This window comes from Malaclemys terrapin, chromosome 7 (assembly GCF_027887155.1).
Source record: "Malaclemys terrapin pileata isolate rMalTer1 chromosome 7, rMalTer1.hap1, whole genome shotgun sequence".
Classification (NCBI taxonomy): Eukaryota; Metazoa; Chordata; order Testudines; family Emydidae; genus Malaclemys; species Malaclemys terrapin.
The window spans coordinates 49,404,828-49,419,349 of record NC_071511.1 but is presented as its reverse complement, the minus strand read 5'-3'; the positions used below and the strand labels follow the sequence as shown (position 1 = coordinate 49,419,349).

Genomic DNA, 14,522 nt, shown 5'->3' with positions numbered 1-14,522 from the left:
CAGGAATCGGTCAAATGCTCTGGAAAGAAAAATAGTTTGGGGTTTCCCTCCCCTCCCCCAGATCTCCTGAGCAACAAAGACTGAGGCAAAGACTAGGGAATCTTGGTATAAACATAATTTAAAAAAAAAAGAGAAACAACATGGTCCTCATTTCATTCCAGGCCATTTTGTGGCCCAAACACATCACTTTTCTGGCCTTTCCACATCAGAAGATGAATTTCAAAATGTTCCTTATCTTAAACCAAAAGAATAACTGGTTGAATGAGAATATGGTTTCATAGGCCAAATATATGGCTTATATATAATCATGATAGGTGTTGACAATGGGTTCAGGCAACTCAAGGGCCTCTAGGGTGACCAGATGTCCTGATTTTATAGGGACAGTCCTGATATTTAGGGCTGTGTCTTATATAGGTGCCTATTACCTCCCACCCCCGTCCTGATTTTTCACACTTCCTGTCTGGTCACCCAAAGGGCCTTCCCGCGCAATTGGGACATCAGAACAATCCCAGTGTCTATATCCAACACAAGAGCTTCCTTCCACCGAGAGAGAAGCCAAACTTCCATTTTGCTGAGACACTTGAATGCCTAGTCAGCTTCTAACTAGCCCACTGAGTCCCAGGCTGCCCTGTTCCTTGCCTGCAGCCAGCCGGCTCTTTAGGAAGCAAACCCATGGTGATTTCCAACCCAGACTTTCCAACCACTGGCCCTTCGAGCTGCAGGAGAAAGAGCTTTGGGGAGCAGGATTTAGCTGCAGAAGCAGAACCATCACACTTAATTCTCCATGGAAAGTTCCTCCCAAGTTTTCCATGGATTCTCAGCTGTTCTTTTAGAAGGGAACTATGACTTTTAATAGGGCTCTGGCGCCCTCTAGTGGTTATCGCTGCAGCACAGCAGGACAACGATTCTTTGACACCAGTGTCACACCACTGGAGTTACTCAGTCACACCAGTAAGGAAGCAGAGGCTCAGATCCATAGATTTTACAAAAAGAAGAACAGGAGTACTTGTGGCACCTTAGAGACTAACAAATTTATTAGAGCATAAGCTTTCGTGGACTACAGCCCACTTCTTCGGATGCATATAGAATATGCATCCGAAGAAGTGGGCTGTAGTCCACGAAAGCTTATGCTCTAATAAATTTGTTAGTCTCTAAGGTGCCACAAGTACTCCTGTTCTTCTTTTTGCAGATACAGACTAACACGGCTGTTACTCTGAAACCTGTCATAGATTTTACAGTGCCGCAGTCCACTTATCTTAGACACCCGCTGCTAATAAAGGCCATGTTCAGAGGCAGGGGTGGCTGGGATGGTCGTCGCTTATAACTAGGCCTGCCAGAATTAAATTGTTACTTTTTTATCATTTTGATGGAGAATCTCGAGATTTATTTTTAACTATTTTTTAGATTTTTATCCATTTCAATTTTCACAGTTGCTGGAAATGAGGAGAGAGGGGGGAGACAATTGTGTACTGAGAACAGACGCTGAGATTCCAAAAGGTAATGCTTTAGAACGGCTAAACACAACACTGACAACATCACCTGTCAAAATGCACAAAGTAACCGCCCTTCAATCAAACTAACGAGTTCTCAAGCAGCGTTTTCCTTACATCGTGAATTGGTACATTTGGATTATTACTGACTGAAATATTTGTGTTTGTAATGAAATTGACATTTATCAACACTGACAATAAAAATCAGATCCTGCCAAGCCTGCTCACAACCGGGCACCATGTCTAACCAGCTCTGCAGCTGCTCCTCATTGAACTGTGGTCTCATTAGATCTCACATATAAGCCTGGTGAGTGCTTGCATGGAACTGACCCAGGGGATGCAGAAAGTGGGATTGATAACTCAGTAGGGGGTGCTTTCCCCTGGCAGTCACTGCCCCAGGGCGCTAGGGGGTGCTGTGCTGCAGGAAGTACTGTGGGTGCTCAGTAGGGGACCCTCTCCCTCTGAATCATTGCCAATCCCAATGTCCCAGAGTGATAGTAGGGCACAGTGTGCTTCGGGAAGTGGTGTTGGTGGGTCAGTAGGGGGCGTCCGCCTCTCTGATTTAGTATTGACCTCGGTGCAGTACTGACCTCTTGTGGCCAGTCACAGTCCCTTGGCATTTATAGAAGTGCTAAGTATTATTATTATTCTTTTCACACGAATCGTTGCATGTTAATACCAAGTTTGGGCCAAAGTGCAACATTGGTCATTAAATTCTGCTGACCTGGCCTCCCCCTGCAGTTTCAGTTGGACAGTTTTGCTTCCTGTCCCAGGGTTGCTGTGTGTGTTAAACAGCTGCTGTGTTCCACCCCAGAGGCAGCTGCATTCAGCGGGGTGGGAGTCAAAGAGTTTATCTGTAACTGATGCAACACTTTGGCATGACAGATGCTCTCAGTGATAGATTAATTACAATCAGAAGAGCTTTGCCACACTGGCCTTCGTGCTGTTCAGTTAGAGCCTTGGCTGCCTGTCCCTCTGGGGAAGCAGCTCTCCTGACACTAGAGCAGCCACGGATAGGATAGGGAGAAGCAGACTGCCTCAGGGGAGATGCTGAAAGTGTTCCCATGTCCCATCCTCTGGGGGGGGGTCAGAGGTGCAGAGCACAGGGCTCAGCGTGGGGTGACAGCTGCGAGCAAAGCAGATTGTGGGAGCGGCGTCGCTGACCCAAAGCAACCCAGAAAAGCAAGAAGGGAAAGGAAGACTCAGCTCAGCTGTCTCTGGCCCAGCATCAGGGCCAGGCAGATCTCCCCATCCCCTCAGGCAAGGTCACACAAGCAAAGGTTTCAACTTCCTCTTTCTTCCCAGGAAAATTCCACCCCCTGCACTTTTTCCAGGGTTAAAAACAAACCAAAGGCTCTGGCTTCTCCTTTGGTCCAGAAAGGATCATGGCAAATCTCAGGACTGATCTACACAGGGAAAAATCAACCACAATAGCCACTGAAGAATAGCCTCTTCCACTGGGGAGTTGGGCACCACAGGGAGCCAGCTGGCCTGGGATCCTGCAAGCCCAGGATGCCCAGCCCTGGGATAACCCACATGGCAGGGCTGCTGTAGAGCCACAGAGCCTGGAGGCCTGTCTCAGGACTTCCATGCTTTCTGTGGCAGAGCCAGGTGTCAAGTCCTGGCTAGAGCTGAGGCTCCCAGTGCTTTCAAGCTCCCAGCTCTAGGGTAGGGAGCCTGGAAACTTGTCACGACAGGGCTGCCCCAGAGCCCCGGCCCTCAGAAACCTTGGGGGCTCCAGCTCTAGGGCTGCCAGGGACCCCAGCAGCCCACTGGCCACCTGCCTGGGATTTGCTGGCAGCAAATGGAGACCCAGATGCCCCTGGGGAAATGGAGGCAGAGGTGGAAAAGAAATGACACTAAATTGCAAGCAAAGCAGGTTGACAGCTGGGGCGTGTCAATCTGTCGGGGTGGGTGGGGCCTCCCTGTCCTTCAGCATGGGACACTTCTGCCTCCAATTATTTCCGTCTCTAAAATATTTTGTTCTGCCCTATACATTTCTCCCTGCTCAACAGGGGCAGGATGGGCGTTCCTGAGCACGGGCCCAAATCAGTTGACTGGTACTGTCTCTAAGGGTGCCAGTTACCACCACTCCATTGCCCCACATTACGGCCCTCACAGGGATCCGTGCACTGACCACTGGGCTGTCAGGTCTGTGCCCCATGCCCTGACCCTTCAGGAGCCCCACCCGCCTCCATGCCTATCATCTTCAGCAATAATGTCACAGAGCCTGCCAGCATGGCTCCCCATTTGTCACTCTCAGTGCCCGTTGCCAGGCCCAGCCTCAGTGCTCAGCCATTCCAGAGACACTCCTTGCCTCTGCCAACTCTCCCAACCCATATAAACACCCCGGTGCCATTCTGTACCCCTCCAGCCAGCCTGAGCCAGGCCTGCTGCCTCCCCTGCTCCCCAGGAATGGGCCCCACCAGCCCCTGCCTCTTCTAGCAGGAGGAGGAATTTGGGAGCTAGCAAATGGTTCCATTCCCTCCCTGTCCAAGGCTGGGTGAGTCAGCCCTGCCTCAGTGTTACCGTCCCCCCAGAGAGATCTCCCTACTCCACAGCCGCACATCACTGAAATGCAGCTGCCTCTGAGGCAGAACACAGCAGCTATTCGACACCACACAGCGATGCCACCCAAGCCTTTGGATGGAAACGGAGGAGACTGAAGAGGGATTCAGGGGAGGCAGATCGTAACATCCCCCAAGGAGGGACCTGGCTAAGCCCTTAAGGTTAATATCCCCAGTCTTGCAGACAGTGCCCCACCATCTTTAATGCCCGCAAACAGGCAGGGCATCAGGTTCTGGCAGCAGAGCTCTACCCCCTGGCCTAGAGGGAAGGGCGCCCCCTTCTTGCAGCACCTTGGGTTCCCCAAGAATACCTCTCATCCAGCCCAGCTCTGCCTGGCTTTCAGGATCAGAAGAGATCCCAGCTTGACATACTATGGTTGGAGGAGAGCCTTGGTCTATCTGTGCCACTGGGGCCTTGCACCCACGCCTGCCTAGTGCCAGCACAGCATGGCAAACAGATCGAGGTAGAGAGTCAGTTAACCCCAGGGCTTCCTCCCGCATGCACGCTTCCTGTGATTGGCAGGCGAACGAGCCCTCTGATTCTTACTGACAGCTGCACCTGGCTGGCAAGGGATGCAGCATAGGGGTTCCTGACCTGCTGTGCATCTGCTGGGAGCTCCAGACCCTACAGTGCCAGGGACTGGGGTTTAAACACCTTCAAAAGGAGCTTTCACTATCTCCTCATCCACACCGATGCTGCATCCTGGGGCCCTCTAGCTACAGGGGCTGGCTGTGGTTCTCTCCCCACTGTGCTGAGTGCTGGTCAGAAGAAGGCAACTGGAGATCAGCATAGGGAACCATCTCCTCTTCCCCACAGTGCCCCCCACACACACACATTCACAGGGCTCCCCAGGGGAAGACTGGGAACTCCTGGGGGTTGGGTAAAGCACCACTGTGAGATGGTGTCCCAAGGCAGCTTTCACACCATGTAGGCAGACCCCAGTGCCATGTGTGTGTGGGCATTCCACATATCCACGGCATCACCATTCTCACAGGCCCTGGGCTGGCTCTAAGTCCTGGGGGCTCTGAAGTCTTCACATGGCTAATTTCCTCTGTGCACCATTGTGAAATCACCAGCAGGGGGAGCCTGTTGGCTTGATAGGGTGACTTGGCCAGGTCGCCAGGCCTGGGTGCGATAACACTACAGAATGACCCATAGCAGAAAGCATTGCTCGGCAGAACCGAGAGTTCGCTGTGCGTGACAATCCCAAATTTCATCAGCCTGGAAATGATCCTACTATGGGGCCAGGACCTGCAGCAGGACCTGGCTGCAGCTTCAGGCATGAGCTAACACTGGTCTCACTGTGGAATCTGCACATTGTGCTTAGCCCAGAGCAGGCCAGGAGCTGGTGAGCTGGATTGGGGGAGGCAGCAAAGTGCTGGCCTCTGGGGGGACTGGACTGAGTCAATAATCACCCTGTTCTGTTCATTCCCTCTGAAGCACTTGGAACTGGCCACTGCCAAAGGCAGGATACTGGGCTAGATGAACCATTGGGCTGACCCAGTATGGCCATTCTTATAGGTTTGAAGAGCTGAGCCCTGAGTTCATCCCAGGCTGAGAGAGGTCTGGAGAGGGGCGAGTATCCCAGAACTGGGCTGCTCACACCAGCTCACAGGCCCTCCACATGGCCCGCCCCATGTGGCCTGGCAGCAACATGGATACAAGATGATGCATGGCCTGGCACTGATTATTTGTGTAGCGGAGCCATGCGCTGGGCACTATGCTGTCCCTGGCTGGAGAATGGGAGACGAAGGGTCCCACCATCCTGGCAACCAAAGAGGAGAGCCAGGGAGAGAACAGAGGAGGAAAGGGAGTCTCCTGCCCTCTCTCAGACCACAAGGGGACCCCTGGGTGGGTTGGGGCAGGAGGCCTGTGCCCTGAGCCACTGCCTGAACTCTGGGAAGGAGGAAGCTATAGACCCCTAGTTCCTGCCCCTCACTTCCTCTCCTGGCTCCTGTTCTGCAGGCTTTGGCAGGGGAACTGGAGGGCAGCCTGAGTAGCTGAGGGACCATGGCTGCCCGCAATCTCCACCAGAAGGGGCAGGGCTCTCCGCCCCCAGATGCCTCTGGCCTGTCTGCAGGGAAAGGTGCCAGGCTGAGAGTTTATAGCCTGGGCAGGGCAAATGCCCCCGCCAAAAGCCCACCCCCCATCAATGGGCCTCAGAGCAGCATGGGGCCAGGGTTCCCTCTGCTGGGTTACCAAGAAGGGGCCAACAACCCAGCGTCGGCCAGTCCCGTTGCCTGCGCCCCCCTGCAGGAGAGCCCCGCTGCCCCGAGCCCCCCGCCCCGGTACTCACGGGCGCACTGCAGGCTCTTCCGGGGGCCTCCCCAGACGAAATCTCCACACAAGTCGCACCAGGTCTGCTGGCCGCGGGTGCAGGGCCGGAAGGCGTGGCCCTCACCCAGCTGGCCCGTCAGCCGGGGGTCGCTCTGCCCGCCCAGCAGGCGGATCTGCCGCACGCGGCTCAGGAGCTCGGGCACCTTGCCGGGCGTGATGCGTAGGGCGTTGGTGCGCTCCAGGCGCACGGGGCGCTCCGGGGTGCCCCGGGGCTCGCGGGTCAGGTCGATCCGCTTCTCTAGCTCTAGGTTCTTCAGCTCGATCATCTCCTGGGCTGTGGCCATGGCCCCGGCGGGGGAGTCCAGGGCAGAGCCCCTCCGGCGATGGCACTGGGGTGGGGGAAGCCTCAGCGCGAAGCCCGGCATCCGGCCCTCCCTTCCTCGCTCTGTCTGCCTCGCTCCCCTTTTCAGACCGCCCGGCTCTTTCCTCCCCGCCCCCTGGGTTTGAACGAGGCGCAAACTCCGCACAGACACTGGCGGGGATCAAAGCGAAGGTCCCGCTGGCTCCTGGCTCTCCTCGGCCGGTGCGCATTGCCCCAGCATCGCTCAGCGGGGCCGCTTTGTGCTGGGGGGTCCCGGATTCTCCTCCTCGTTCATCTTGCTCCGTCATACAGGCGGAAACACCCGCGCCCCCACCCCACAGCGGCTGGGTCTGCGAGCGCAGCGGCCCCGGCTGTGCGCCCTGGGCTCCTGGAATTGCTGCCAGCGCCTCGGAGCGCCCGAAGAAGGAAGGACCGGGCGGGAGCGCGGGGCAGATTCACGCTGAAACCTTGTGGGCCGTGGGGAAAGCTCTCCAGGCAAAGTGTGGGGGGGAGAGAGACTTGCTGAGCGGAGAGCGCAGAAAATAATACCGCGGGCAGCAGGAAAAGTGGTGCCCGGCTGCCCTGGTATCCCAGCGCGCCCCCGAGGCTGCAGTGGCAGGATCGGGCCCCCCGGCCCGGCCGGAGGTTCATTTCCTGCAGTTCCTAGAGCGATGCCCGCAGGCCTGCGCCCGGCGTCCGCACTGGGGAAGGGGCGAGAGCGGGCGGGGGCCCCTGAGAGAGAAACCCCGGGCTGCTTGGGGCCTTTCGGAAAGCTGGCTGAGGGGAGTGGGCTGCGCGCTGACTCTTAACCCTTTGTGGGGCAGGGTCCCTGCCGCCGGCCTGGGTCAGCCCCACAGAGGTAGTGTCCATGGGTACAGCAGAGGGGTCGGGGCAGGTCTGGTGATTCCTGGTTGGGGGTGAAGGAGACTGGGTCCGTGGTTAGAGCAGGGCAGTAGGCGTCAGGGCTGGTGGGGTCTGTTACCATCTCTGGGCAGGAAAGGCTAGTGGTAGCGCGGGGGTGGGGACTGGAAATCCGAACTCCTGTGCTGTTCCCAGGTGTGTGTGATCTAGAGGTTAGAGAAGGGGACTGGAAGTGTGGAGTCCAGGGTTCTGCTCCCAGCTCTGAGGGAGTGGGGTCTAGTGGGTCGAGCAGGGAGCTGGAGACTCCTGGGTTCTGCTCCCGGCTCTGACACTAACCTAATGGGCAATCTGGTGCAAGTCATTTAACCGCTCTGTGACTCATTTTCCTCCCCTGTACTAGCCTTTACCTCCTATGGATGGGGTCTAATAACTAATGCAACCTACAACCTACAGGGTCTAATACAACCCTACAAAATGCCATGCTGAGCAGGGATAAAGGGGGGAGGTATTTCAGCGCCATTTGGGGCTAGGGGCTCTATTCCATGGTCCGTGAAACTAATCAGACTTCTCTGAAAAGCATCAAGCATGGACAAAGCCAAGTGACGTGGCAGCACTGGAGCCTCGCTGAAGATTCGTCTCAAAGGCAGAACTGGGTCCCAGAGGTGGCTCCAGGGGAAGTTGTAATGTATAAAGGACAAAGTAACAAGGTTGGGTTGATTGTCTATGGGGGCAGTCGGTTCTGAAGTGAATAGTGTCTACCCCTCAGTGCGGCCTAATGATGAGCACCCTGGACTGGGACACAGTATTCCCAACTCTGCCACTCCATGCCTTAGTTTCCCCATCTGTAAAATGGGGATAAGGATATTGCCCTCCCTCGGACAGGGGAGAGCGATGGCTGACAAGTTCTGTGTATTGTTCTTCCCTTCCTTTAGTGGCTCTTCTCCTTGATCCCTGCTGCTGCTTGGTCTCAGCTACTTGGGGGTTGGTACATCATCTTGCTTTGATGTGTCACACAACCACTCCAATAAAGATCAACCTTATTCAAGAAGAAGTCTCTTTGTTACAAGGGCTGGGCAAGGCTCTGGCAGGCAGTAAGGCAGGAGGGCCACAAATAAAGAAATCTACCCCAGTGCCCTCTTCATAGGGCAAGGGGTGGTGCAGAAATCCACAGAGGGCAGCTAGTGAAAGCAGGGCATCCCATGTGGAGATTCACCTGGTCTCTGTGCCCAGACAGGGACAGAAATGCCAGTTAGTGCAGACATCTCCCCCTCCCCACCCAGTGCTTGTGCCCAGTGAGGGACGGAGATGCCAGTCAGTGGAGACTTCCCCTGGTAGGTGAAGGCACTGCTGCTTCCAGTTTCCACCACTGCAGGGTGAAGGCAGAGGCAGCCCTGGCTAATGGTGCCAGCATTGCCCTTGCATGCCGCTGAGGGGCAGAGCAGCTCGGCAGCCCCCAGGGCAGGGAGCGGAGTTAGAGCCAGACAAAAGTTATGTACAGATGTTTTAGCCTATTCCCAGTAAAGCCCCCAAGCAAGGCAGAGGGCAGCATCCCTCCTGGCTGGGGGAGAGGGGGCAGGGCAAGGGGAGAGAGCAGGATGCCCTCACCCTGCTCTGACCCACTGCCATCTTCCAGAGGGAAATGCCCCTGGCTGGCACAGGAAGCCCATAGCCTGAGCTAGGGAGCCCCTGGCTTTACCAAGTTCAATCCCAGCTTGTGACAGCAGGACCCCCTTCTTCTCCTCACCTGTACTGCAGAGCTAGGGAGTGGCCTTGGCCCTTTACTAGCTACCGTCTCCTGCCCCCTGCACTCCCCAATAGGATGCACTGCTGCAGCCTCCCTCCTCCATACACTCGTGCTGGAAGTTCGAACCATCCACTCCAAGCCAAGAAGCTCCTTGGGAATTCAGCAGCTGGGCTCTCTGTGCCGTCCCTCCCAGGCCACCTGAGGAAGACAGCTGGCCCCAGCCCAAGCAGGGAGCATGCCTCAAAGGGGGGGGATGATATCCCAGTTTGGACAGGGTACTTCAGGCCTGAGAAAAGCTGGAATGAAGCAGGCCACAAAGAGGAATAGGACCAGAGAGGTGACCTATCATCACTGAGGCCCAGCAAAGAGAGGAAACAGCCAAGCTGCATGTGAATAGAGGGAGCTACCTTGGGAGGGGGCCCACCCCTAAAGGGGAGCTGGGCTTAGCCCCACTTTTAGCATGAAAATCAGCAGATTCTCCTGGGAGCCAGCAAGTAGCTCAGCTGTGAGTTAGAGCTGTAGGAGGCTCCAGTCCCCATGTGACCCCGCGCAGGCAGCCTGTGGTGTGTCATCCCACAGAAGGGAACAGAGATGCCCACCTCGACTCCCAAGAAGACAGCCTCTGGAGTGAGTCCTGCAGGGAGTAGACCAGCCCTTGCAGAAGAACCAAGCTCAGGGGGGAAGGGGCATGTTTGACATACAGAACTTGGGTCCTTTTGAGGAAATAAAACGGGACTGGGCTCTGTGGCTGGCACATTCTTTGATGCACGGGCCAGTGCAAGAACCCATCAGCTTACACATAGCTCCTGGCATGATGGGTGGGATGTGGAGGATGTTTCCAGCTGCCCCTTCCTCTTGCCACCGGCCCACTTAAGACAAACATCTTCCAGTGTCAGTGAGCTAGCCTGAAGTCCAGCATGGGCAGCTGCATCTCCTTGCCCTCCAGGCGCTCCCAGAACTGATTGGGTGAGGGGTAGGTGATTCATTCAGTCCAGGGCCCTGCTATAGACCAGTTTTTGGGGACAAGGACACTGATCCACTAGGACAGTGCTTCCCCACCTTCCTCACTCTGGCTGATGAGAGGGGGAAGAAGAGGACAGAGAGAAGCGGAGGGAGAATTTGACCCATAAAGTCACTCACTGAACATAAGTAGCTCCAGCTGATCTGGGTGCTGGAATCTAATCCCCATCCCCACACCCTGGTGCTGCTCCAGCTGCTGAGAGGTCAGGCTAGCTGCATCTCACGTCCAGAACTTCTTGTTGCCAGTGGTCACCATGGCATCGCAGTGCAAAAACAAGAGTCAGCTGTAAAGACTGTCTGGTTTCAATGGAAAAAAATCAAGCCAGAGAAATGGGTGGACCCAGGCAAACCAGAGGAAAGCGTCCCAGGGGCACTGGTTGTGGGTTCTTGCTGGCACTAAAATAGAAATGAAGAGATCCAAAAATATCCCAGCAAGAGTCTAAAATCGCTCCCAGGAAGAGCCATTTCTGGGGCAAGAGTCCCAGGGAAAAGTTAACGTTTAGGAGGAGTTTAAAAGTCAGCACCGGTTCAGGAAGAACAAGAATAAAAGGCAATTTCCCTCTCTCTCCACGTGTTCTTGGCCTGATATATCCAGGCCTCAGAAAGATTAGTTCCCTGTGACCAGACTTCAAGCTCTACAGTACTAACCTGAGGTATTAAAAACCTCTATGCAGGGCTGACACAGGGGATAAAAGAGTGTTAGCTGCAACACTAAACATTTAAACACATTACTCCAGATTCTAGCTCTAGTGTAAATACAGTCAGTCCCTGGGAATCAGTGGTATTCTTTGTCCAGTGTAAATCTAGAGTCACTTCGCTATTACAGTAGGCTGACTCTAGATTTATACTTGTGTAAATGGGATCAGAATTGGCTTGAATGTCTTCTAGACTTGCTCCCTACCTATGACATGGGTTTCAGGCTGTTCTGGCCAGCTTGCATCCCACAGGCAAATCACACCAGCAAAGCCCGTATTTTAGCCATGTTGATCCCTGGTTCTCTCAATAGAATTTTATGCTGTGTAAATAGGGCCTACTCCAGTAATTCATAGCACTGGAAAAGGGGGAAGCAGTTCCTGCCTTACCCCTCCGCTCAGATCAGCTTGTGTCCTGAAGCATGAGGACTGATAGCCCCAATCATTTATCCTTCTAGCCCAAGGTAGCCATTTAAATACATCACAGGAAACCAGCTCCCTCACCTACCAGTGCAATTCACCAGCTGCTTTCTCATCCTCCTATAGAGGATGCAGCAAGGCCAGCCAAGATGCGATCTGTTTTCTATGGGGCAAACCAGCCCCACTGAGTTCCATTCACAGCTAGGAGGGTGATGCAAAGCATGAATGGCAGCTGGGGCCTGATCCTGAGAGGTATTGAACATCCACCATTCCCAGCCAAGCTGACTTCAAAACACCAGACTTATGGCAGAAAAGGCCAGTGCTCTAACTGGGCACAGTGGGTCCTGTGCTGTTCTTCCACAGCTGGGCTCAGGGGAGAAGAGGGCCTCAGTAGCATCCAGCTACTGTAGGAGAGGCAGGGATAGGTCCCAACTGTGGATCTCTAAGTCATCAGTGAGGAGGCAGCTTTTTAGCAGAGGCCACAGCGATACTGACAGAAACTACCATGCAATGTCCAGCAGAACCAGCTGTGTGCGTTAATCCAAAGCACTGGACTGTCACATGGCAGTGCACAGCTTTCCATTCCAGTGATGGTCAAGGCAGCCCAGTCCACCCCACTCAAAAGGATCGAGCTGATACTGCAGGAACATCCTTCTCCTGTGGCCTGGAGCTCAGCTGCCCCTTCTTTCTTTCCTAGGCGACTTGTTTACAAGAGGATAAACTCTGGTTTGCTGATGTCTGGCTTCCTTAGCAGGAAAGGGTGTGTGAAGAGGCTGATAAAGGGAAGGAATTTATTATACAGCAGCATGTACAAGCCAGGTCCTCAGTTCCCTGTCAGAGAACAACACTCAGCCTTTTGGTGGATGACGAAAAACAGGGGGATATCACTATGCATATTTTACCGAAGGGGCAACTGAAGTACAGATAAGATGTGACTTGCCCAAGGCCACCCATTAAGTCAGTGGCAGATCTGGGATTAGAACCCAGGACTCTCAACTTCTAGTTTAATGCCTTATCACTTGAACCTCTCTCTGAAGAAATCAGGGGCACTTCCCCCTAAGTGTCAGCCAGAAAGCGACAGCAGCAGCTCTTCCAGAATCGTTGACCACTTTGCCCTGTGAGCTGTAATACCCTCAGCCTCCCCCCGCACCATGCACTGATTCTGTGCCCTCTGATCTACAAAGGCAGGGAGGGGACCTAAGCATCCTGACTGAAAATATGCCCTAGACCCACAAGTTCAAAGCCCAGCTTGATCAGCTCAGCCCTTCATCTTCCGGAGCCACATACACTTAATTTAATGTTTTGTCCATTCACCATGTGATCTTCTGGCCAAACCTTTCAAAACTAAAGCTCTCAGAGGGCCTCAAAGATCACACAGGGCAAAAGATCTGAGTGAAACAGGTAACGTTACAGCTGTGGTTTGCCTAAAGGTTTCCTGTTCCCTTACAGTGCAGAGCTCCACCCCAGCATGGAAAAGGTTCCTCTGTGTGCACTTTTGAAAAGTCAGAAGCATTTCAAACCAGCCTGTTACCTGATTATTTCCTGCTCCACTAACATTCAGTGCCGATTGTAAAATCACATCATGGATGAGTCAACAACTTCTGACAGAGAAAGTTTGGCAGCAGCAGTTTTAATCTGCAAGTGCCCTCTTTGTTCAGTACCCGAACGTCATCATATTTCTGTGCTCTTCCAGTTCAGTCTCTATCACACGTATGGCTAAAAGCAGGAATTTCTAAACCAGATCAATCTCAACTGGTACTTTCTAATTCCCAGTCACATCCTCCACACAGAAACGGGGGGATCTGTCTATAGCCCTCGTTAGTGTGGTCTCTGAGCACCTCACCATTTTCAGTGTAGTTCTGCTGATCCTTCCTCCAGGATAGGACTGGGGCAAACCCAGGGCCAGTTGAGATGCCAGAAGGGGCCTGAGAGAGGGTTGAAGGAAAAGGAAGATCTGAAGTTTGGGAAACTACAAGGAAAGAGTAAAGAAAATGCTGAATCTAATGTTCACAAAGGAAAAATTGCTCTCTGAAGTCACAGGCTGGCTCCTTCTGTCCGGCTCTTCAGACCAACAAACATCTCTGTCTAAACTAGCGTCTGCCCAAGAGCCACATCCAGACACAGGTGACATGGGCCTCAAACGCCCCCCCAGATCATTTCCAGGAGTTTGACTTTCCAGCCCCACTTCCATTACCTAGTTTTTGCACATACTTGTGGTATTTTTCATTCACTTCGCTTGTTCCATGATTGCTGACACTTGGGATTTTATCGTGAGTCTCAAGACACTTGGTGATTTTCTTAAAGCCCCAGCTCCCCGAGTCACATGATTAATGGAGCATTTCGGCTCACACTTAAATGAGAAGTACGTTTCTAGCCCTTGTGGTTGTGGAGAAAACCTTGATAATATGGCCACTAAAGGGTGAAAAACCAGAAGACCAGCACTGGTTATTTTTTAAAAGCTTGTTTTTTAAGACAATCTCCTGATTTTGGGGGCCTAACTCACAGTTTTTGAACACTGGGGATTGGTTAGCCTCACTTTTTCTAATGCATCAGATAGAGAGGAGACTGAGCTGAAAGTTCAGGTGAGAACAGCATAGCCTTCAGAAGAGTTCAGAGCCGGATCCAAACTTCACTGCTCTACTTATCATGGGTGGAAGCAAACTCCAGCATCTAACATTTTGAGTGTTCGGATAAGGCTGGCTCCTGATTCGACTAGCTCAGACCCATCTCTAACATCAAACTAATCTAGCAGAAGCAGCCCTCTCCCCTTTTCTGGAGGCATATTTATACAAGCCCATGGCTTCTGGGCAGGATGACCTGGGGGTCAGCAAAAGTTAGAGAGACAGCCAGAGAGGCCACTTTTGCGGCTACACGATGCCATAGGACAGCTCTTGCAGGACCATTTGTTGTAACTGTCCATATGGTCATTAGAGAGACAAGGTGTATGAGCATAAGATTGTTTAGCATAAGTAGTTAGCACATATTGTAAGGGAACATTCAAGATGAAGTGGTCTGTTAACACCTCGGCAGCCATAGGACTAAAAGAGAGGGTTAGTGGGTTACAGATTGTTGTAACAAACCATCCATCC

General features: G+C 53.3%; 1 protein-coding gene across 1 annotated transcript in view; it reads right to left on the bottom strand.

The window, feature by feature from the left end:
* Nucleotides 1-6,921, bottom strand: part of RASSF1 (Ras association domain family member 1) — a 28,878-nt gene extending 21,957 nt beyond the window's left edge. The window contains exon 1 of the mRNA XM_054034799.1: nucleotides 6,355-6,921. Within this exon, the coding sequence (XP_053890774.1) occupies nucleotides 6,355-6,760 (406 nt within the window). The 5' untranslated portion in view covers nucleotides 6,761-6,921. The remainder of the gene's footprint in view (nucleotides 1-6,354) is intronic.
* Between the last annotated feature and the right edge of the window lie 7,601 nt (nucleotides 6,922-14,522).